The sequence below is a fragment of the Lontra canadensis genome, unplaced genomic scaffold (genome assembly GCF_010015895.1).
Source record: "Lontra canadensis isolate GAN:19392208 unplaced genomic scaffold, GSC_riverotter_1.0 scaffold10, whole genome shotgun sequence".
Lineage (NCBI taxonomy): Eukaryota > Metazoa > Chordata > Mammalia > Carnivora > Mustelidae > Lontra > Lontra canadensis.
The window spans coordinates 16,549,961-16,574,648 of NW_022631004.1; the positions used below are offsets into that span (position 1 = coordinate 16,549,961).

Consider the following 24,688-nt stretch of genomic DNA (forward strand, 5'->3'; position numbering starts at 1 on the left):
CAGGATGATGTGTCAAGATTTCCTTGATAACTATGATTTGCTTTAAGACCTCAGAGAGAAGAGAGCTGATGATAACAATGAGACAGAAAGCTTGGGGGATTGGTGGCTGATGATGCTGGTACCAAGAGAGGGAGCAGAAGAAGAGGAACAGCTTTGGGAGAAGAAGAATGGCTCCAGATTTGGATGTGCTGTGTCAGAAGCTCTGGGGGGTGGGCTGAGAGAAGGATTCTGTAAGCAAGTCAAGAGAAGGGTCAGGATATGGTGGGGGACAGAAATATGGAGAGTGACTTCTCCGTGGTCTAAACCACATGGTGCCTGGGGTGTAGGATAATTTGGGTTTTTATTAAAATTCTTAGTTGCTCATTAAATTTATAACTGAATGCCTGTTCTGCATCCTATGATGCCTGTGTTCTAGAATCCTGATCAGACACCAATTCTGAGAGTTTTGTCAGGATCATTTAAATCCATAAGCTCCTCTGACAACACAAAGATTCTGTGAGTGGATTAACAGGATTTCAAAGAAGAACTAACAGATAGGAACTTCTTAGACTTTCAGTAAGAAGCAATAGACACGTTGACGAGCTTCCATACCAGATTCTTCTTTTGTTTCAAGAGTGATCATGAGATCAGGAGCACAGCACAAAATCTGTGTTGTCACACACAGGGAACTAGCTTACAGACAGCAAATAGAAGCCAAAGATGAACGGTCACATCTCTGGGAGAAGTAGAAAAATCAAGGTCTAGCATCAGTCTTAGTTTATGTCTTTACAGTAATACTCAAAGGGGAATATGTAATCAAAGCCAAGGTTTTCAGATGAAGCTAACCTCCCCGTCATATTGAGAGCAGATACTATTCTACCATGGTCCAGACATACTGTCACATAGTAGCCATGAAACAGGTTCTAGTTCAGAAGACAGCTAAAATGAGTGGTTAAGAACATCGGCTCAGGGGGTTCCTGCTGGCTGCAGATGGTTAAGTGTCTGCCTTGGGCTCAGGTCATGATCCCAGGGTCTTGGGATCGAGTCCCGAATCAGGCTGCCTGCTCAGCAGAGAGCCCGCTTCTCCCTCTTCTTCTGCCCTGCTCATGCTCCCTCCCTCTCTCAGTCTCTCTCTCTCTTAAATAAATAAATAAAATCTTAAAAAAAAAAAAAAGAACATCAGCTGCCTGGGTTCAAACCCTGGCCCCTCTTCTCTTTGCTGAGTGCCCTCCTCATAGAAATGGGTTGGTAATCCTACTTTCAGCAGTGGGACTGTTACAAGGATTGCAGGGGTAACACATGGGGCAGTGCTTGGTGGAGTCAACGCTCCAGAAATGCCAACTCTTAGCTCCTCGCCATCTCTATCCCTTTCCCCTATGTGCACATTCTGTTCCTTGTCTTCCAGAAACGTGGCTTTTCCCTGGGGTCTTAATAAACCTTGATCGAGATCTTTCTTCACGGAGAAAATCAAAGGAAGAAAGATTTTCCTCCAGGGCCTGTGTCCAGGTTCTCCCTAGTAGTGCTGCCGATCTCACCACTGGTGTGTAACTGGAGACAGTCACAGGCAGACTGAGGGCTCGGCCAGGGCTACCCGTCCCCTCGGATGCAGAATCTGGGCCATAGGCTCTGTCTTCAAAGTACCAGAACTCTCTGTGACATGTGACATCTTGAGTCACTCATTTGGTGGTGCCAGGGAAAAACAAGGAGGGGTAGAAGGAGGCTGCTATTAGTCAGGCTCTGGTTTTCCCCCTTTCTTTGGGCATAATCCCTGCACCTCAAGTTCCCATGGTACGACATCCAGAGGGCGCCAAAAGATCATAAGTATGAGCAGTGCCAATGAAGTGGAAATATTATTTCTAATATATAATCTCATCTATGCTTCAAGACAGCCCTGAGAGGTAGGTGCCTTGTCCTCATTTTACAGAAGAGAAGGTCAAGCCTCAAGGTCATGTGGTTGGATAGCGCCAAAAGTAGAACTCAGACCCCTCTTGTCACCAACATCTGTATAACCTGATTTGCATGAGAACCCCTGGAGATACTAGAAGGAATTCCTGATACTCAGATACATAGTGCTACTTGCAGTATATCCCCCCATTGTCTTAACTTGTTAGCATGGATGTATATTGCCCTAACTGGAAAGCATGCCAGTTACATTGTATTACCAAATTTAAGTTGTATAATTAGCTTCTGTTCCTGCCACCTTCTCTTGAGGGAGTTCCAGTTCTTCCACTGGTTCTGAGCCTGGAAGAAAATTAAAATTATGTTTTGGCAAAGAACACCCATAGCCTATTTTGGATTCTTTCTTTTTTATTTTCCCAATTCTTTCCTCCCTCCCTCCCACCCTCCTACCCTCCCTTCCTTTCTTCTCTCAAAAAACATCCTGACTGTACTTCATGGCTTCGGAAACTTAGCCAGCCCGAACAGAGAGTCTTCATTAATCCAGACCCCTCCATCCTATCTCTGCTCGGGTCTTGTGTGTCCCTTTGTTATTGCATTAGCAATTAGGAGACGTGAAGAAGCAAGACTCCTCCAGTGATGTCTGCTTAGAAGTTGAGATGGTGTTGCCTGAAACCAGAAAGTAAAACACCGCCAACACCTGCCGCCTCGGGGCCGCACACTGGCAGTATCACAGGGAAACAGCCTTTTGCGGGGCCGTCCTCCATTTACTCACACTGTGTCATTTTCAAGCTTTAGAGGGAACCCACAAAAGCATCTTTTCTTTCTTTATTTAACATCATCGTTTATTCTCTACCATGGGAGGCTGGAAGCTAGAGCATTAAAGCAAAAATATATCTTAAATGTATTTCCCCTTACAGCTTGTATTTTATTTTATAGCCCTATTTTTAGTTTCCTTTGATAATAAAAAAAAATTCCAATCATTTCATTCTTAGCCCTAGACAATACAGTGCGAGGTTATACAGATTGGAGCCCCGGGGAGAATTTCTGCATGCAAGCTGGCCAGCCTGTTTGCGTTTGACAGATGTAACCTACTCCAGGGCAGAGAAAGTCTCAAGGGAGGTTTTAATTTCTTAATATTGAAATGAGCACAACTTTTATTGTCTTAATCAGTGAATAAAAAAACAATAAAGTTGCTAAGTCTCATTTTTTAAACTCCATGTAAGAGGATTTAAAGAAACTGCAATAGCTTCTTAAGTTACTGTTGAAAGTCAGTTTTCTCTGTATTCAAAAAGATTCTTCTAACAGTTCTACAGATAGTCATGCTGCAGTTAAGTGAAATGTTTTTCTTGGCTGTTCTTTTTTTTTTTTTAAGATTTATTCATTTTTGGAGAGAAAGAGAGAGAGCGTGTAAGAGGAAGGGACAGCAGGAGAGAGGAGAGAGAATATCAAGCAGACTCCTTGCCTAGCACAGAACCCAATGTGGGACTTGATCTCACGACCATGAGATCATGATCTGACCGAAACCAAGGGTCGGACACTGTGCCACCGAGGTGCCCCTTTCTGAGCTGTTCTATAGATACCTTTCCTCATCAGGGAGAGGGTTTATGCTAAGATGTGCAGAGAGGTTGTACTTTGTCTTTAAAGAGAATGTGATTTGGCCCTTATCACGTTGCATGAACTTGGAATACGGGAGTATCCTTTTAAAATCATAGCAGAAATCTTTTAATGCAAGCCACATTGTTTCAGAATGTGTGCTACTTTGAGCAAGGAGCTCTATCAGGGAATACTTCTGACTATGAATAAAGGAAGGGTTTACTCATGATAATTAGTGGGCCTTTATAAAGTTATAATGAACATGCTTCAACTGTTTGTATGAGCAAATCATCTTATACTCTAAAAGCTGAGATATCACATGTAGTCATTCTTATATATTTCTTAATTAATCCAACTGAAAGCCGTATTTCTTAAAACAGAAAGTTTCTCAATATGCTATTCAATTCTGCTTCCCTAGTACCTTGTACGATTCCTTAATAGGGACACAGTAAAGTAAATCAAAAAGGAAAATTGCTTTCTGAGCTGTGTGTGTGTGTGTGTGTGTGTGTGTGTGTGTGTGTGTAGAGGGGGAGAGAGACAGATAGATATTATATACAATATAAAACATTATGTTACAAATGTAGAGCCAAGATACCCAGTAGGAACATACCAGGGTCTCAGGGCAGCGTTGTGCATTGGAAATCAAAACAGAACCTGGGAATATATAATGAATTCTCAAAATTTGACAGAAACAACAAACAAGTGAATTAAAAAAATGGCTCAAAGATTTGAACAGACACTTCACCAAAGAAGATATACAGAAGACAAATAAAAACATTAAACAATGCTTAACGTTATTAGTCATTAGGGAAATGGAATTGCAACCACATTGAAATGGCGCCTCCTCCTACTTCCCCGCCATCTTGTCCCCCCTCCCCCGCCATCTTGTCCCCCCTCCCCCCCACTCCGCAACCACATTGAAAGACTACCCCATACCAGTGAGAATGGCTGTATTCAAAATAATGACATTTCCAAGTGCGGACAAGGATGCCCTGTAGCAGGAACTGCCCAGCATTGCTGGTAGGAATGCAAAATGGCATAACCGGCTTGGAAAACCACTTGGAAATTTTTTATCTCAAGTTTAATATACATTCACCATGTGACCCAGCAGCCCTCTTCTAGGTTTTTACCTAAGAGAATTAAGACTTATGTTCACTGCAAAATCTATTCTTGGATGTTTATAGCAGCTTTATTCACAATAGTCCCAAACTGGAACAACCCCAGTGTCCTTCAGCTGGTGAATGGATAACCAGATCACTGTTACGTACATACCCGAGAAGGCTCTAATATCTCACTGCCCGACCTTGAGGCCTATGCAAGGAAGGAGAGAAAGAGAAGGCAGAGCAGCAAACTGCTGTAGTCGCCAAGCTATGTTTGTTCTAAAACACACACACAGGGCCAAAGCATGGAAGACCATTGCTTCACGGCATTTAAGGAACCCAGTGCTCAGTCATTAGCTGATTGTTTGTTAACCAAGCAGATCTCAGTGGCCACACATGAAAGGGCCACACAGACTTTACATAATTAGCCCAAGAACATCCCTAAACAAATGAACTACTGTAACAACAATAAACCAATGGAGAGGGTAGTCTGATTTTCAGAGTTACCACATTATATGATTTAAATGCCCAGTTTTGTTTTGTTTTGTTTTGTTTATTTGACAGAGAGATAGAGAGAAAGAGAGAGAGCACAAGTAGGCAGAGCAGCAGAGGGAGAGGGGGAAGCAGGCTCTCCACTGAGCAGGGAGCCCCATGCGGGGCTCAATCCCATGACCCTGGGATCATGACCTGAGTTGAAGGCAGCCGCTTAAGTGACTGAGCCACCCAGGAGCCCCTAAAATGTCCAGTGTTCAAGAGGAAAAAAGTATGAGATAAAGAAACATGGAAGTAAGATTTACTAGACAAAGACTTTAGATCAGCTATTAGGAATATGCTCAAAGCACTGGGTATTATATGCAACTAATGAATCGTTGAACATTATATCAAAAACTAATGATGTACTATACGTTGGCTAATTGAATTTAAATTAAAAAATATATATATGCTCAGAGAACCAAAGGAAACCACATCTAAAGAATTAAAGGAAAAGATAAGAACAATGTCTCAGCCAATGAAGACTAACAATAGGGAAATAAAAATGATCAAAAAAAGAACTAAATTGGGATGCCTGGGTGGCTCAGTAGTTAAGTGACTGCCTTCGGCTCAGGTCATGATCCCAGGGTCCTGGAATTGAGCCCCGCATTACATCGGGCTTCCTGCTCACCAGGAAGCCTCTCCCACTCCCCCTGCTTGTGTTCCCTCTCTCACTGTCTCTCTCTCTGTCAAATAAATAAACAAAATCTTAAAAAAAAAGAAGTAAATAGAAATTCCAGAAGTAAAAATAAATTCAAAGGAAGAGTAACTTAAATGAAAAAGCATCACTAAAAAAATCGCTAAAGGGGCAGAAGAAAGATGAGCAAATGAAAATTCATTGAGATTATCCAGTCTGCGAAACAGAAATGAAAAAAAAAAAAACAAAAAACAAAAAACAACGAAAAAAGACGGCAATGGTTGCATCACTCTGAGACTATGCCACAGAACACCACAGTGTAAACTTTAAAAGGGTGAATTTTGTGACATGTGAGCTACATCTCAATATAAGAGCGATCTGAAAAAAAGAAGCACAGTTCAGAGGAGGCTCTGGAGCACGTGGCTCAGAGAGAGAAGGAGATCCACGGCAGGCGGCCTCCTAGGTTAACCTCACTTACAGGTGGGGAGCTGAGGCCTGGATGAGGGAACAAGCTTCCCAGTGCTAGTAAGGGAAGACACATGAATTTCTTTACCCATCCATAGCTCTGGTGAGCAGCCAGAATGTCCTAGGTTTAGCACTGATAGTCCCGCATCCTGAGAAGCCCCTTTACCTGGGGCAGATGAGGACAGTTGGCCACTCTGCCCACAGTTCAAATTGGGATGAATCTCCTTTGCTGCAGCTTCGAATCACTGAAATCCTACATGAATGAGAAACGGTGGTGTTCAGAAAAGTTCTTTTACCTTGCTGAATTCAGTGTTCTAAACTTAGGCAGCTGGCATTTTGCTTTAAGTTCTTTTCTATTCAACCTTTTGGATTGAAGGATCTTTCCTTTTAATGAAATCTGCATTTCATCCCCAAGGTGAAAGCCCGTGTCCTTGGCTTCCTCTGAAAAGTGACAAGTGGATTCTTTTGTATACTAAATGCTAAGAAGATAGGAAAAGGAGAGGTTGTAGTGCATTGATTTCAGATATGAAAAAACAGAGAATAACTCCTTAGAGATATATATGGGAGAGAGAGAGACGGAGAAGCACAGAGAGAGAGAGAGAGATCCATTTCCTGTCAACCTAAAAACCATGAAAGTAAAACTCCTGTAGGAAAAGTAATTTGAATTCCTTTTCAAAACCAGCAGACCTCAAAGGGAAGATCAAATCAGGAGAAACCAGCAGTCCTTGAATGTGTGATTGATGTACGTCATCTCATGGCTGGAGGAAGCCTGCTTTGGCTGGAGCAAGTGGACAGTGGCCCAGGTCAGCTGTACAACTCCCTGGTCCGAAACTGAACTCCCCAACTCAGCCGTTTTCCTTTCCAAGCCAGGCATGCAGCCCAGCCTGACCCAGCCTGGTGGGACTCCATCCTTCAAGGCACGAAATAGAGAAGAAGGAAGGACATAATTTCTCTTGCACCCAGAAAGTGATGCTTGGAATTTGTAAGTTATGGGGAGGTGAAGGATGACAACTAAGTAATGGAAAAATAAGCCATAGCTACCTCCTTCCCCAGCCTCCCCACCTTGGCTCAACTGGTCTTCAAGATGTTGCCATAGGCCAGCCGGTGAACCTCAGAGTCATCTGCCCGCTTTGCCGGCGTTCGAGTGGTTCCTTTAATCTTGTAAAGTGCTTCCACATGTCACTGAGATTGAAGGGCAGAGGATGAACAGAAAGTATGTACTGAGTTACCTTAAATGGGAGCAAACAGAAGAAAAGGACCGGAACCTCAGTGCCTCCCAAGGCCCCTCCCTTGCTACCTGCTTTCATCTCTTCCTGCTGTGCTGCGGGTCTCTTTCAGCTTCCCCAACCCTCCTCTCCAGGCCTCTCAGCCAATTCCCAGTTGGACATCCGCCCCCTTCAGGACCCACCTTCCCAGCTGGGTTAATCTTTCCTTCTTCCTCCTCCATGTATTGTAGCACAGTCCCTCTGCCTGGCATGTACCTGTCCGTCCTGTCTCTTCTGGCGAAATTCTGACCTCCTGATGTTCAGGGGTCCTCTTCACCCGCCAGCATGTGGGTGTGGCTCCCGCTTTGTCCCATTTTAGCTGTCGTGCCACACCCACAGGCAGGCGCGTGTTCACCATATAGCCGGACTCCATCTCTAAGCCACAGACTCCTCGTAGGGCCCTTTGTCCTCTTCTTCTGGCAGGGCCCTCCAGCGCCAAGCCAGCTATGTGGTAGGCACTTTCTGCTGTAATGGCGCACATGCCCGTCATTGCCCTACTCTGGGGAGGGCTGCCCTGGGCCACCTGTGTATACCTAAGGCCCAGCACCGTCCGTGGCACATCTTAAGTGCCCCACACTGATTACTCAAGTCCATTAATTAAGTGGAGTTGGCGAGTTGAAACCGTATCCGCAGATGAGTGACTGGCCTACACGTAGCTGTGCCTGCCTTCCATGAGGCTTTAGCATCATACCCCACACCGGGGAAAACCAGGCGTCTGTAATAGAAGGAATAGAATATTCTGTGCGGGGACTCTGCTCCAGATTGCCTCGTGCCAGGAGCCAGGGTGATGGAACCCCTGCTGGCTGGATCTGTGTGGGCCCCTGGCTGAAGGGGAAAAGTTCCTGCTGGCACTGAACATCTTCTGCCCAGAAACAACATAAGCCCCACCTGCTCACGGCCTGACCAGAGCCGGTCACACAGGCAACCTGACTTCCAGAGGGAGGGCAGGGGATGTTGGTGATCACTGACAGAGCCTGCCATGCTTGTCTGCTAGAACACAGCTTCTCAAATTCTAACGCGCACCTGGGTCACTTGGAGATAATTTTGAAATACAGATCCTGATTCAGTCAGTCTGGAGCAAGGGCCAGAATCTACATTTCTGACAAGCTGCTGGCCCATCGTCTGCCCTCTGAGGAGCAAGGGTAAAACTTTGAATCCTTACTGGCCAAACTGAGCTCTCTCTCTTCCCTTTCTCGGCAGAGGCTTGTAGCTTTGTCATTTTGTGTGGCAAAACAGCCTTGCTGGTTGGAAGACACTTGTGATTCACCTTGAGGGTGAGGGGGACAGAGAGAAACAGCCAAGGAAAGCCATTAACTGCTCTGCACAACCACAGAGTCCAGAGAAAGAGCACAGGGATGCGGTAGCTGTTTGAAGAAGGCCAAACTCATTCCAGCTAGAGGCCACCATTTGCATCAGCAGGTTTTGTAAATGGACCGAATTAGATCTAATCGTGTCACCTTCTTTCTACTCTGCCTCCTTAGTTTCACTGCAAGGGTCCGTACAGCCCTGATTGGGCCTCATGAAGGCTCTAGCCCCTCTGAGCACTCAACTTGTCTGTGTCACATCCTTGTTCTGTGAGCCCCGACTTGTCTCCCCTTGCATACGCTAACAATCCCTGATGGACTCACTGGGGGTGATTCCATGGTGCCAGAGCCTGGAGCTCCTGTTCTCTCAGGGTCCTGTGTGGTGTGGAGCATGAGGAGCCCGGTGCTCTCCTCCTTGTGGCCCAAACGCTATGGCAGGGGCACAGGGGCAAACGGCTCCCGCACACCTGGCAGTTTTGTGGATGCTCTGTGCTCTCCTGAACCGGAAACACACGCGTCCCTGCTCAGCTTGGAATAGATGGTGTTTTTCTTTCTGGTGGTTTTATTTAAAAGCCATGCCAGTCATTTTGCATCCCTTCCCAGAAGTTTTGATTGATGGCAATCTGGTCAGCTAGAAGCTGCCAATGGAATAAAACTGCTGACTTGGGCATCGGCATTGGCGAATTTGTTAAGCCTGCATGGGGGGTGCGTGCGTGTGTGTGCACGTGTGTGTGTGTGTGTGTGTGTGTGTGTGCACGCAGGATGGAAACATAACACGGGATTGGATGGAATTAGATCTGGAACGAACTGAAGGGGGTCTCTCAGTTCATAAAGGGAAAGCAGGAACCAAGGAGGGAGCCAAGCCACGTCCATGCTCCCTGCTGCCACTAGAGGGCAGAGTGGGGACCAGAATCCAGCTCTTGCATTTGCTTGGGTCAGACTTAATGAGGCTTTAAAAAAATATGAATCCAATGAGGTTTGAACTGCAGTTACCTTCTTCCTTTCCTGGTGACTTGCTTATTAGCAACACAGCCATTTCTCAACGGGCCTTCAACCTATGATTGAAATTAAGGATATCTGTCTTGAAAATGTTCATTGCTGATTGAATATACCTGCATGTTTCTAGAGCCCTGTGGATGGGGAATGGGCAGGTACCACGATCACTTTGAACTTGGTGGCCCCATTGAAAGGTTCTGTATATCGGGCTCATGGGTCAACTCCAGAGGGTCATAGAATCCTTCAAAATTATAGCAAATATTTGATTGTGAGTTTACGTGGAAAGAGTGTCCATAGGGTTTATTAGATTTCCAAATGAATCCATGACCCTCTAAGATGTTAAGACCACGACCAGAGATTCAAGCTTTTTTACAGTGATACATTTGCTTAAAAAGTGAAAGGTGTCAGTCTCCATCTGAGGTGGGGTTGAATGTATATCACAAAGCATCCTCATGGGCACTCATATACACATGCATATGAGCGCACACTCACATGCCTAAGTGCACACACACCTCTCCCACACACATATGCACATACACATATGTGTTAGTGTCTCTAGAGCCAATGTCCTCTCCTCCATCCCTGCCCTGCTGGATAGAATTCCAAGAGAAGGTTCTTGGTGGGTTCATATTGACAGTTTCGACATCAGACACGCTGCAGAGCAGACTCAGCTGCCTGGGATCTCACATCTCCAACATTCCCAAATTCAGAGGACAGTATGTAGGTGGGAAGGAGCATGGAATCCAGAGCCGGACAGACCTGTATTCATGTCCCGGGCTCATAGCTACCACTCTGGACACAAGAACATGAGCACAGGCTTTAACTTCTCTGAGTTTCCTTGTAGGTAAAGTCAGAATAATGGTCTCCCCGCCCCTGCAGGACTGCTGGCACGATGAAATAAGAAAATGAAAGAAAAAGCACCCTACAGCTTATATCTGCCCCACTAGCGGGGTCCTATAAACTTCTCCTCTGACCTCCATCAGAAAATCGATATGGAGCCTGCCACTTAAAACACAAACTCCGCTTTCCTGACACTTTGAATAGGTCTCCTGTCATCTCTTGGAATCAGATGATGCATGGGAGGTTTGTAGCATTTGCTGTTTGGAGGGCGTCTGTCCTGAGCGAAGGGGAGGCAGACAACTCCAGCTCTCTCCCTATTCGGTGACCATAGAGGAGCTCTCTGTGTTGGTTTTCCATCTTGGTAATGCAGTCATTGGCACAGGGGATCCGCTGAGGCGAGACAAGAAAAAGGTAACCGAACCCCGTGTTTGGAGCGAGTCTTTTTCACGGCTGTACTCCTTGGGCACTTCTTTGGGCTAGTTGAGCATCCTAACAGGAGGCTACTAATAGAAGCAGGCCAGGGATTATCTAAGGAACTGTTGTGGGATGAGATTGTCATGCAGCAAAGTGTATTATTTGACAGTGTAAGAAACAAACAAGGGAAGTGACCCAAGCTTCACTGACGAATGAGTAGATAAACAAAACGTGGTCTGTACTTATGAGGGTATATTATTTGGCCTTAAAATGGAAGGAAGTTCAACACAGGCTACAACATGGATGAACCTTGGGGGCATGATGCTGAGGGAAAGAAGCCAGATAAATACTGTGATTCCCCTTGCATGAGGTAACCAGAGTAATCCGATGTGTAGAGACAGTAAGTGCGGTGGGGCCACCAGGGGCTATGGGGCTGGAGGAACAGACAGTTCTTATTTAATGGGCAAAGAGTTTTAATTCTAGAGATTAGAACAGCTCTACAGGTTAGTCGCACAACAACGTGAATGGACTTAACACTTAAAGGTGGTTAAGATGGAAAATTTGAAGTCGTGTGTATTTTCCCGTGATTTGGAAAACAAAAGTCAATGAGATGACCTGAGAAGTCTACATCACACATTCTGAGTTCCAGGGATGTGAGCAGGGTGGGGGGAGAGTGTGATCCCCACAGAGGGTGACCCATGTTTAGAACTCTTCTGGAAATTTTGAAATAATACATATCCCTCTCTAAGGGAAAGTTACAGCATCAGCTGGCCACGAAGGGAAGTGTGCCTTATTGTAATAATGGAAATGGTCAGGAACTGGGGACTCCAGTCCTATTTCTGCAGCTGACTGGGGAGTGGTTTAGACAAGCCTTCTCTCTCTCTGGGCTTCACTGTCCCACGTGGAGCATTCAGAATAATAACTCCTCCCCCTTATGGTTAGTAAAAGCCTCACATGGACTAGAGTGTGTGAGGAAGCTCTTTGGAGACACTGCAACCCAGGACAAATGCAACAGTTTGGGATTAGTGCTGGGCCACTGTGCCCTCATCTGTTAAACCTGATCTGCTAATCCGGTCTGCCTTGATCTCCTGACCTCATCTGTTGGTGCTCCCCAAAGCCTGTGTTGCTGTGACTGCCCTGCTGTGCTTTCTCGGGCCGTCTGAGAGTCATTTCCACTCAATATGTTGTGTATATCTGGGCACTCAGAAAATCTCAGTGAAGCTAATAGTAAATTTGTTAGCGGGTTGCAGTAGGCAGAATGGTCATGTGTTCATTAATTTTATTAAAAGAAAGGCTTCCTGCCGGTAGCTCTGGAAAGATGGGTGGGGCCCAGGGCAGAGCATCTGTAAGGGAATGGTCACCAGCAACTTCCTTGGGCATTTGCGGTCTTTGGCAGGGGTGGTGGGGGCTGGAGATGCCTGTTGGCAGGGGTGGGGGGAGCTGTGCCATAGCTTATTGACGACCACCTCCTTTTCTCGTTCTCCACTCCCCACCAAGAGGTCAGCTGCGCAACTGTAGACACAGGGAGTGCAGGACGGGTGTATGTGGAGACCTATTGTAGGAGGGCGGGGGAGTGGGCTAGCTTTCCTCCAGCACTAGGGCTCAGGGCAAAGGAAGTCAGTGCTGTCACGTAGTTAAAATATGCCAGAGGGTCATGCACTTGCTGTTCCTTTGCTGGGATCCTCCTGAGAGCAGAGAACTAGGTATTGTGCCCATTTTATAGAGAGAACAGGATATAGGAATAAAGGCACAGGGGACTTTCTGGGGCCATCTAAGAAAAGGCTGAAGTAAGAATCTGTTAGAAAAGCATGATGATCAATTTTATTAGGTGATCTTCCAGAGATTTCCTGATCCAGGTGTCACACAGATGTTGGTTATTTTAGTTGAGTCCCACTTCCCTCCAAAAAATTCAGTAAGAAAAAAACTGCCACAAACAAGAACCTTTGGATAAAAAAAAAAAAAAAAAAACCTTTGGATAATTATATTGGAGTCAACAAAAGTAGCAGACAGAAAAATGAGGGGTAGAGGAGTCAGGCCCACATCATTCCTTCCTCTAGCTGGTCTTGGTTGAGGAACCCAGCAGAGGGGGCATGCAGGGCTGGCTTTCCAGGTGGCACTGGGGACTGAGCCCTAGAGCCTGGGGTGGGGAAGGACTAGTTGAGCCCTGGGGTTGGACCAGTGAGAGAGTGATTTCCTGGCAACATCAGAGTGGAGTTTTTTTTTTTTTTATTTAAGTATAGTGGACACACAGTGTTACATTCGTTTCAGGTGTAAGACACAGTGATTCAGTTAAGTTTCTACATTCTGCTGTGCTGACCACAAGTGTAGCTACCATCTATCCCCATACAATGCATTACAGTGTCATTCCCTATATTCCTTAGCTGTGCATTTTATTCCTGTGCCTTACTCAGTCCATGACTGCAAATGACCCAGCCCCCCCAGCCCCTCTGTCAACCATCAGTTTGTTCCCTGGGTTTATAGGTCTGATTCTGGTTTTTGTTTTTCTTAAATTCTACATATGAATGAAATCATGTGATATTTCTCTAAATAAGTATAATACTTTCCAGGTCCATCCATGTGCTCACAATGGCGTGATCTCATCTTTTTTATGGCTGCATAATATTTGTGTGTGTGTGTGTGTGTGTGTGTGCGCGCGCGCACGCGCGCACGCATGCCACATCTTCCTTATTCATTCATCTCTTGATGGACACTTAGGTTGCTTCCATATCTTGATGATTGTAAACAATGCTGCAAAAAACACAGAGGTGCATATATCTTTTAGTGTTTTGGTTTTCTTTGGGTGAATCCCCGATAGTGGAATTATTGGGTCATATGGTATTTCTAGTTTAATTTTTTGAGGAAATTCCGTACCATTTTCTACAGTTGACTGCACCAATTTAAATTCCCACCAACAGTGCACAGAAGGGTTCCTTTTTCTCTACATCCCGTCATCTTTGTTATTTCTTGTCTTTTTTACTTTAGCCATTCTGACAAATATAAGGACATATTTCATTGTGGTTTTGACTTGAATTTCCCTAATGATGAGTGGCGTTGAGCATCTTTTCATGTATGTTGACCATCTCTAGGTCTTCTTTGGAGAAATGTCTATTCATGTCTCCTGCCCTCTCTTAAATTGGATTATTTGTTTTGATGGTGTTGAGTTGTTTAAATTCTTTGCATATTTTGGATATTAACCCCTTATGAAACTGGGCCACTTTCTAACACTGTGCACAAAAAGAAACTAAAAAATGGATCAAAGATCTCAATGTGAGATCTGAAACCATAGCAGAGGTTTGAGCCAACCTGGCAATCACTTTGACCAGGCAAGTCCTTCATGGCCTGCACTCACTCCCCACACCACAGGATGGCTCTGTAGAGCCCAAAAGAAGAGCACAGGCTTCTGGAGCCACATCAGCCTGGTGTTGGAGGCAGGGGCCTGTAGCCTTGGGGCCCCTCAGGGATTCAAGCTGCCGGGACATCTGTGCTTCAGGCCAGAGCATTTCCTGAAGCTGCTTTCAGCAATTTCTCTGCTGAGTTTTCCTATGGGCAATACACTTTCATGGGTATAGCCTCCTTTTTAGATATACCAGCAAACTTAGTAGGTGATGTGATTCATCATTTCTATCATCGGGAATGGTACACCGTCGGCATGGGCACCCTCTCATAGACAGTGGAGGGGATCACACCGGTTGTGGCTCATGTGCCACCCCAGTTTAGCTCTCTTGACACTCCCTTCCCTCCCACTGTAGTGGACAAGAGAGACATAGTGGTGCTGGGATTGGGAAAGCCCTCCAGCTGCCCTAATTCATGCAGAAAAAGTAGAAGTACTTTTCTGAGAAAAGTACTCAGAAACATTATTTATCACACCCCCATAACTGATTGGGGCACCTGGCCTAGATGATGCTATAGGAGAAGACTGAGGTGCACCCCACCAGCCCCTGCACAGTTTGCACATGGGGCCAAATGGACCAGTGGACTCTGGGGGCCAGAAGGGTCATCTGTAACCCAGTCTTCATCTCTCACTTCCTGCTGCTCCTCCATCTCCCCCATTACACCCCTCATTCCCCCCGTACCCCAGAAGAGTGAACGGGCTTTTTAGGTGTCAGAGATGCTGAGGTCATCCTTTTAGGCAAGATGATTGGTCCCCCCTGCATGAACCCAGCCATTGGAATGCCAGAGTCTAAAGAGTAAACCTACCTATTGGCTGGGGGTCTGTGATAAGGAGAGTGACAGCTTGAGCTCCCTGGTTCCCAAGCTCCCTCTTGACATTCCTTCCCAGGTCCTCAAGGAGGTGTTTGGGCTTGAGGCAGCAGCAGGGCCCCAAGTAGAAGCCCCTAAGGTGAAGAGTATCCCCAAGAGATCCCCAAGACTCAACAGTTTTTTAAAAATTCATTCATTCATATATTCTGCATGAAGCACTGAAATGAGGTAGAGGAACAAGACAGTCCATACTCTCAAGGGGCACACAGTCTGGTATGTGTATTGCCAGAAGAGAGAGGGAGTGGCTTAGAGAAACAAAGGACAATTGTGCAATGTCATAAGTGCCAAAAGGAACAGTCCTTCTGTGGGAGCCTAGAAACTGGAGTCACTTCTACCTTATAGACTCAGGAGCGGCTTTACGGAGGTGGAGACATTTGATCTCGGTGCTGAGAGATGGGTAGGAGCTCGTGTGATAGGGCAGAGAAGAAAGAACATTCCAAGAAGGTTGTGTGCAAGGGAATGGAATGTTCAGGAAATGTATAACTTTAATGTGACCCACAAAAACAGTTCTCAGAGAGGAAGGGAAATCAAAGAGTTAGAAAAAGACGAGGGGGGGCGCCTGGGTGGCTCAGTGGTTTAAGGCCTCTGCCTTCAGCTCGGGTCGTGATCCCAGGGTCCTGGGATCGAGCCCCGCATCGGGCTCCCTGCTCGGCGGGGAGCCTGCTTCCTCCTCTCTCTCTGCCTGCCTCTCTGCCTACTTGTGATCTCTGTCTGTCAAATAAATAAATAATATCTTAAAAAAAAATAAAAAAGAAAAAGACGAGGGACATTAGGCTGAGGAGATGGAAGGAACCCAGCACAGAAGGCCTGGTGGGTTCTCCTCAGAGATCAGGGAAGGCCTTGCTGCCTGGTTTGAGGAGGTGCCATTATCAGCACATGCTCTTCCAGCTTCTGGGAGCAATAATCAGTCCCGGTCCTCAGTCCTGTTCTCTGTAACCCTGTGGTTTAAACAGTGGAGTGGAAGGGCTGGAATGAAAGAGCAAAGAGGACTGACAAAGCCGACCAGCACCAACCAGGTCTGAAACAGATGGACCCCAGGGACCCCCCAGAACTGCGTCGAACCCTGCGGGTCTGGTGAGACCTCTCCAGGAGACAGGCCTGGGAGGGCTGAGGAGACTGACGTGCCTCCACAGCCTTGTGTGCAAGAAAGCAGAGGTGGGAGGGGCGCCTGGGTGGCTCAGTGGGTTAAAACCTCTGCCCTCAGCTCAGGTCATGATCTCAGGGTCCTGGGATGGAGCCCCGCATGGGGCTCTCTGCTAGGCGGGGAGCCTGCTTCCCTTCATCTCTCGCTTCCTGCCTCTCTGCCTACGTGTGATCTCTGTCTGTCAGATGAATAAATAAAATCTTAAAAAAAAAAAAAGAAAAAAAAGAAAGCAGAGGTGGGGGATGTGAGGAAGAAGGAAAACCAGACACCGGTTAGGATTTTCGGGTTCCTGCTGCCTCTGCTTTTATATCTAGTTTCTTTCCTGTGTTTTTGTCCCCACTCCCCAGTTTTAGAACAAGGGTTAAGGACAGCCACAGCCCTGTGCTCAGGGATGGCCTCAGCCTAGACATGGGTCAGCCCGGTGCAGAGCAGGCGACACGGACTCCTGGCCCCGTGGTTACAGCAGGTGTCTCCCACCTCAACAAGAATGAGCGAGAATGTCCCAGCATAACAGGAGGTGCAGGAGGGCAGCCTGGAGCTGTCTCCTGTGTGGCTTTTCACCACTGTTTATTCCTGTTGTTTCCTCTCAAAGAAAAGTGAAGTGTCTGCCATCTTGTGGCAGAGGCTGGGTACTGCCTGGGCCCCTACAGTCACCTTCCCACTACTCCCCAAAAGGGATGTTGCCTGGCCGTGGTAAGAGCTGGTGTGTTGAGGAGGAGGGAGCCTGGGCAGTCGTGCCCACTGGTACTGACCTCTCTGCTTCAGTGAAGAAGCGTCTGGAGTCAGTGGCTGTGAACCCCAGGGCCTCAGGAAGGCTATCCTTGGTCATACAAGGAGGATGGCCATTTGTAAAAGAGAAATAGGGTGAGTAGTGTGTGAGGAGGTCACCCTCAGAGAGGACAGAGCCTCTGTGGGGTGGGGATGAGGCGAGTGCGTGGAGACCTGGCAGCCCCAGGGGCTGGGTCTTGGCCCTGAGGGTGAGGGACTGAGAAGGAGGCAGAGGATCTCAACAGCAGAGCAAGCTCCTGTGCAGTGTGACTGTAGCCAGGAAGTTTCTGAGGTCCAAATATGAGGTCCCTCAGAATATGGAAGACTCACGTCAGCCTGCCAGCAGTATCTCGGGTAAGAACCAGAGGGCAGCAGACCCGACACAGTGTCTGCAACAGTGTGAGTGGATGAGCTCTCTGAGGGCAGTCCCATGTGCACATGATTTCTGGGCTCCAGCTCCACTGCTAAAGCTGGGCCCCTTTTAATTGGCATTTAAATGAAGCTACAAGAAACAGATTATTTTAAATCAGTCCTAGAAGTTCTCTGCCTCTCTCAACTCAGGCCAGGAAATTCAAGTCGTGACCTTATATCCTGTTCTTTCCATGAGCTCTCAAGTGCGGCCTGAAGCAGCCAGAGTACCCCCCTTTTCGTCTTCACCAGAATAGTCCACCGCCACAGCCACCTAGGGTCCCAAAGCCTTCCTACAGTGGACATTTCTCTGTAGGCAAATACTAGCCATAATTTAAGTAAATGCCGACTACACCCTGTGGGCACTGACCCATTCGCCCTCACTGTGAGGCCAGTTCTAACTCTAAATCTGGCCAGGGCAGTTAACCATTCCAGATTCTCATCCTCACTGAGGTTTTGGTTTCGGAAAACAATTCTGGAACCCACTGCTGTGTTAGCTGGAGCTCAGTCGTGGAAACAGAGTGTTCAAGGTGTTTCAAACAGGAGGGTGGATTTTACAAAGGGAATTGATGCTTCCAGAATCATTAGAAAGGCTGTCTGAGGGAAGGTCGGGGAAAAGCACCACTTTTTTTCAGGATCCCGAGAAGTTAAAGAAATTGCTAGAAATCATTGCTGGTGACTTTGCCTGAGGCAGGACTGTCCACAATTGTCAGAAAGAGCTGGCAGAGTCTTGGTCTGTCTTTTGGAGATACCTGTGCCCATCCTCCTGGCTGCACCTTGCAGATAATGGCCTCTCTTCTGCCAAATTTCATGTGTGCTTCTCTCATTGGTGATATCTAAACTGGAGTGGCACTGGCAGTAGAATTTGGGAAATGTAGTTTCCAAGCTTCCAGCTTCTGCAGGGTGAGCTGAGAATGTCAGGGATCAAGACACAATCTCTGACACGTGCTTTTAAATACGGATGATAATAATAGTACTTCCTTCATATGGCTGTTGAGAGGCTAAAATTAACACTGTGAAGTCTTTGCAAAGAGTGTGGCATATGGTAAGCCCTCGCTAATTGCTCGTTTACAAAAAATTGTCAAAACTGAAGTCAGAATGGCTCCTCGTTCTCATTTCTAACCCCTGTAAGGAATCTGGCTGCTTCCGAGTGGTGGGGTCCAACCACCGGCCTTGGCAAGGATCCTGTCCCTTACCATCCTGGGCCTACTTGGCGTCAGATCCTCAGTCTGCCTCATTCTGGCTCAGAGGGCTGGATGGAGACTCAGGAAGAAGGGGGAAGGTTCTCGGGGGAAAAACGGCAGCAGTGACTCATGCTGAATGTTAATACTGGAGTCCCCCTGCTCTGCAGAGGGAGGACTCCATCTCCAATGGACCGACAGTCAAACACTGCCCAGATCCCTCATGCGAGTGCAAGTCGGGGCTCTGCCTGGCATTTCCGGACCAAATGGAATCCGCAAACCGGGGGGTCGAGTCTCTGTGGCCTTGTGCCCAAATGCTCCGAGCAGCCTGCAACAAGAAAGAATTAGGGCACAGCTGAAATCCAGAAGGGAAAGGAAACGGGCTAAGATCCACGGGGAACAATGTCTATTTCTTAATCTGTCTCCTGCCCCAAATAGCTCTGCTCTCCTCCCCCACTTGTGTTTACCGGGTCTGTTTCTTTCTGTGGCAGCAGATGCCATGAGGCATTAAAGTAGGTCACAGAGGGCAGCGATGAACCCACAAAGGCCCTCAGGCCACGACCTCTCCTGACCTCAGTCCCCTGGCTCCCGAGTCAGAGTGGCAGAGCACAGACCCAGGGGACCCCGTGCTCTCCGAGGCCCCCTGGCAGGGCCCGAGCTCCCTAGAACCACAGCGAGCGGGGACTCCTCGGTCCAGCCTGTGAGTGGCAGGGCGCCTGTTCTGAGCTGGCAGCAGAGAGGACAGCACTGGGCTGGGCCGCAGCCCTCCCTTCCCATCCTGCCAGCCCCTCCAGCCCCTCCTACCGCAGCCCTGCTGGAGTGCCCTCAGGAAGGCCCCTTCTTCCCAGGACAGCCAGGGAACCACATGTTCCTGCTGTTTCCCCTGGGAAACCCTGGCGTCCTTTCCACACAGACCCCCCAGGGCCAAAACCGAGGCTCCCAGCCTGCTCCAGGGGCAGCGCTGTGTCATGGGTAGAAGGCAAATTACAGAGTCAGGAAACTGGATTTCATCCCCAGTCACCTGAGGCACGGGGCAGTAGGAGCTTGCCCAGAATAACCCAGCTGGGAAGCAGCAGAGCCCGCGCCCACAAGGACCCACGGTACACCCCAAGCCGCCCGCGTCTGCCTCCCTCACGGCCTGACCCCACAGCCCTCCTTCAGACCCTCTCTGCCCAGCATCCAGTCCTCACAGCGCCTTTCTCTCCCCAGGTTCTTTCGGAGCACGGCTATGGCCTGATCACGACCGACATTCGGGAGGGACAAACCTTCTACTACGCGGAGGATTACCATCAACAGTACCTGAGCAAGAACCCGGATGGGTACTGCGGCCTCGGGGGCACCGGAGTGTCCTGTCCACTGGGTGTTAAAAAGTAATGTCTCCGCATGTGGTCAGCCCTTGAAGTCACAGCCAAAATGCTTTCAACAAATTGGGCAGTGCTTCTGTGGCTCAGGTCAGTGGCTTTTTGAAGTGCACAAAGCGCGAAGGCATTCAGAAAAATCTGGTTTGACGAGGTCTAATTACACGAAGTGCAATGGCGAGTGGAGAGCATGTGGTTTATCTTCTACTAAGTTACAGTGGGAGTCCAACAGTGACTTTGTTTGGATCGCTCGGGGTCTGAATGAGAATAATGAATGCGCTGTCCTCCCCCCTTCTTGGGCCTGGGTGCCTGCCACGGAACCTGGGGAAGGAAGCTGGGAGATTGTCAGAGAGGATAAGGCATTTGGATGTGAGAGCTGTGCCCTGTCCCACCTCTCATGCCCTGCTGCCCTCCAGTGCCTTAAAATCTGCAAACATTTATAGCCTCAATGAATCATTCACCGCAATATTTTGCTCGACTGATCCTAGATGTGTAAGGGGCTTTCTCTCCTTTTCCGTCCTCCTGGGGCAGGGAAAAGATAAAAGTTAGTTGGATGAATTCTAATGCTTTGCTTACAGCTATGAGAAATGCTTGTTCTAATAAAAGTCTGCATCCTAATACAAACTGCTTTGTGCCTCATCTTTTGCTTTTTAGGCAGGATGTTTCTAAGTAATACTGTAAGATAAAAGCCTCACAATGACTTTCCCACAAATGGAAAACATGACTGAAAATTTTGGAAAACAGCTACACACCTCTGGTCCTGGTAACTTTGGTGATAATAGCTCTGTTCTACATGCCTGTTACAGCTGCCACATCACGTGCTCTTCTAATTAGAGTAGACATGTGCAATCCCTGCCCTTAAGAGTCTTTATATTCAAGACAAGGGGTGGGAACATAAGCAATCAACATGCAATTGCATGAACAAATAAGATAATCACAGGTCCTGACAGGTGATATGAAGATGATGGAGAGGATAGGGTAAGTTGGTCCAGGGGCTGGGAAGTTACCTACAGAGAGGTTTGGGCTGCATCGGTCAGGGAAGGTCTGGGGGGGTGGAGAAACAAGTTAACTGAATGATGCAAAGGAAAAAAACACAAGGGAGGAGAGAGAGCTTTGAGAGCAGGAGACGATTATGAAATACATTTTTCCCCATGCATTTAGTGTGTTTCTTTTCCTTCTTGGATTTCCTCTGTGCCCTAAGGCACTGTGAAAAAATTAAAAATAGAAATACCATATGATCCAGTAATTCCACTACGGGGTCTTTACCCAAAGAAAATAAAAACGCTAATTCAAAAAGATATATAGGGGCACCTGGGTGGCTCAGTTGGTTGTGTCTGCCTTTGACTCAGGTCATGATCTCGGGGTGCTGGGATAGAGCCCCACGTCCGGCTCTGTGCTCAGCAGGGAGTGTGCTTCTCCCTCTTCCTCTGCCCCTCCACAACGTTCATGCTGTCTCTCTCAAATAAATTTTAAAAAGGTATAATATATCCCTTTGTTTATCAAAACATCATTTATAATGGCCTAGACACAGAGGCAACCTAAGTGTACATCAATAGATGAATGATGAGGAGGATGTGGTTGGTGTGTACACACACACTTACACACACAACGGAATGGTACATACCACAGCCATAAAAAATGATGAGATCTTATCATTTGCAACAACATGGACAGACCTAGAGGGTACTATGCTGAATGAAATAAGTCAGAGAGAGAGAGACAGAGCGACAAATACCCTGTGATTTTACTCATATGTGGAATCTAAAAAACAAAACAAATGAATAAAGAAACACAAAGCAGAAACAGACCCATAAACACAGAGAACAAACTAGTGACTGCCCGAGAGTACAGGAATGATCAAAATGGGTGAAAGGCAATGAGAGGTAAAGACTTCCAATTATGGAAGGAAGAAGTCACGGGGATGAAAGTATAGCACAGGGAATACAGCCCGTGGTGTTGTAATAGTGTTGTATGGTGGCAGATGGTAGCTACGCTTGTGGTGAGCACAGCAGAATGGACAGAGTTGTCCAATCACTGTGTTGTGCACCTGAAACTAATGTAGCATTGTGTATCAACTATACTTCTGTTAAATACTTCTATTAAAAAATATTATTAGGGCTGCTTGGTGGCTCAGTGGGTTAAGCCTCTGCCTTCAGCTCAGGTCATGATCTCAGGGTCCTGGGATCGAGTCCCACGTCGGGCTCTCTGCTAGGCGGGGAGCCTGCTTCCTCCTCTCTCTCTCTCTCTCTCTACTTGTGATCTCTCTCTGTCAAATAAATAAAATCTTGAAAAAAATATTATTAAAGGGAAGAAGCCATACATGGATCGATATGCCTAATCAGTCTCAGCAACCCATTTTAGTTGCCTGCAGGAAAACCTTCCCACATAGAAGAGCCAGAAAGTATAAATGGCCCATGACAGGGAGAAATTTGTAGTGTTTGAGAAATAGAGAAGCCAGAGGGGCTGGAATACTGTGAATGAGGAAGAGTATTGGAGAAAGGTACCTGAGAGGTAGGAAGAGCCGGCTCATGTAAGACCTTGGAGGGACAGGTTAATGGAACTTGGGTTTTTGTTTTTTTTTTAATTTGATAAATTGACAGCCATTGGAGGATTTATAAATTTCTCCTCTTTTTTTTTTTTTTTTTTTTTTTTTGTATAGGCTGAGCAACTAGAGGAAAGGTGGAGTTATTTTCTTGTGAAGGAGTGGACAGAGGAGAGATCAGTGAGTGAATCCATTTTGGCCACACAAAATTTGAAGGGCTCTCATGTATCCTCATGGAAATGTGAGGGAGGGCAGTTTGCTGTGCAGTTCTGGGGCCCAGGAGGGATCTGAGAAAGACAAATATAAGAACCACCAGTACATAGATGACATTTGAGGTGTGAAACTAGTTTAGATCCTCTGGGAAGCAATGTAGAGGAGGAGAGGAGGTCAGAGGATTAAATGCTGGGGTGTTCTGACATACGGAGATCTGGGAAAAGAGGAGCAAAGGAATTTCCGGGGTGACATTTGAAGGAGACACATAAGGAGATGTGTCCTTGCAGTGACAGCTGAGCACAGATGTATCCCCCAAGAACTGAATAATGATCTGAGCGATGCAGAAGAGAAATTTGGATGACGCATCATGAGTTTGGGTTAAACTCAGACCAACTTTTTTCTATAGTTATACCGGAACATAATAAAAAATGACGAGGAAGCCAGGTCCTTTTGCTGAAGGACCTCCACAGCATATCAAGAAGTATATACTTTGAATCTTGCTCTAAGCCTTCCCCAGAGGCAACTGAGGGCCCTTTTACCCAAGTGACTCTATTCAATAAGTGGAAATAAACCCAGGTCTCCTTGGAGTTATCATTTACTGGTTATAAAATCAATGTGTTGGGACATCTGCCACCATGGTCTCCTGGGCAGGGTGGGAGGTTATAAAGACCAACTGATCAAATGCATGTTGTTCCAAGTCTATCTCACAGTAGGTCTAGTGGGTCTGAATAACACGCTTGAGGTTCTTTCTTCACTCTCAGTAGGCCTAATATGTATTAACTATGTTTCTAGCTTCTGTAAACTTGATGCTTTAACATTCCCTGCACACAAATGTTAGATACACCTTGTTTGGTCAACCCTATAATTGACCCAAGCCACATTCCCTTGGCTTCCTGCCTCCCTTGTCACTTTGTTTCTCCCTGGGGGAATTTCTCCTCCCAGAGGTAATTTTCCAGATATAAACCAATCCAGAGTTCACATCCCCATTTACCTCCTTTATTAGGCTCTTACACTCCAGACCATTATCTACCTCCCCTAAACACCCCAAGATCATCAGGTGCCAGACAATTAGGGACAGCTCTTGTGTCCCAGTGCCTGCTAAGATTATTAAAATGAGCTAATTCTAAATCTGCCTACCCTGTTCACCCCTTCCTGCCTTTGGGAACCACAATAAAGACTCTTGCCCACAGTTCCGCCCCTCCCTCTGTCTTCTGTCAGACATCGAGGCTTACCCTTATAGCCTCCCATGGCATGGCATGGCTGGCATTGCATGGCATGCCTCTTCCTCATGGACTCTGTGAGTAACAAATTCTCATTATAATGGCAATCATTTCATGTTTTGTTGACCCTACCACACCTAAATTATAAAACCTATTAAAACGTAATGGCGATAGACATACCTAATATGTGACAAAATCCCCATTTTAGTTCCCTGATTCATGAAATAAAGATCCCCAGGCTCCTCAATCCTAGTTGAGTGAAGAGAAAATAATATCTCTAAGAGAATTTAAAATATAAAGTTAAGTAATTCAGATGTTGAGATTGGCATATGCCCCTGTTTTGTTCCCAATTGGCAGATGTTAAGTCTAGATAGGTCTTGGGAAATGAATTTAGATTATTACACACTTAATAATATGCCAGATATAGCATACTTACTGGAACAATTAATATCGTTGTTGGCACCTCCAATGTAGCTATTTGCCAAGCAAATATTTTCTTCTCTATCCCTTGAGTAAAGACCATCAGAAGCATTTTGCCTTCACATAGTAGGGTCATCACTATGTCTTTGTT

The 24,688-nt window shown here is 46.6% G+C and overlaps 1 protein-coding gene and 1 long non-coding RNA gene across 8 annotated transcripts in view; one reads left to right on the forward strand and one right to left on the reverse strand.

Moving 5' to 3' along the window:
* The window catches only part of MSRA (methionine sulfoxide reductase A), a 419,310-nt gene extending 398,544 nt beyond the window's left edge, over positions 1 to 20,766 (forward strand). For all 7 annotated transcript variants that reach the window (XM_032855725.1, XM_032855726.1, XM_032855728.1 and 4 more), the window contains one exon: positions 19,994 to 20,766. In XM_032855725.1, coding sequence (XP_032711616.1) covers positions 19,994 to 20,158 — 165 coding nt within the window. In that variant the 3' untranslated portion in view covers positions 20,159 to 20,766. The remainder of the gene's footprint in view (positions 1 to 19,993) is intronic.
* LOC116866635 overlaps positions 17,989 to 24,688 on the reverse strand; it is a 40,730-nt gene continuing 34,030 nt past the window's right edge. Inside the window, exons 2-3 of the long non-coding RNA XR_004382441.1 lie at positions 24,130 to 24,192; positions 17,989 to 19,112 (exon numbers count right to left, since the gene is read on the reverse strand). This is a non-coding gene — a long non-coding RNA (uncharacterized LOC116866635). The remainder of the gene's footprint in view (positions 19,113 to 24,129; positions 24,193 to 24,688) is intronic.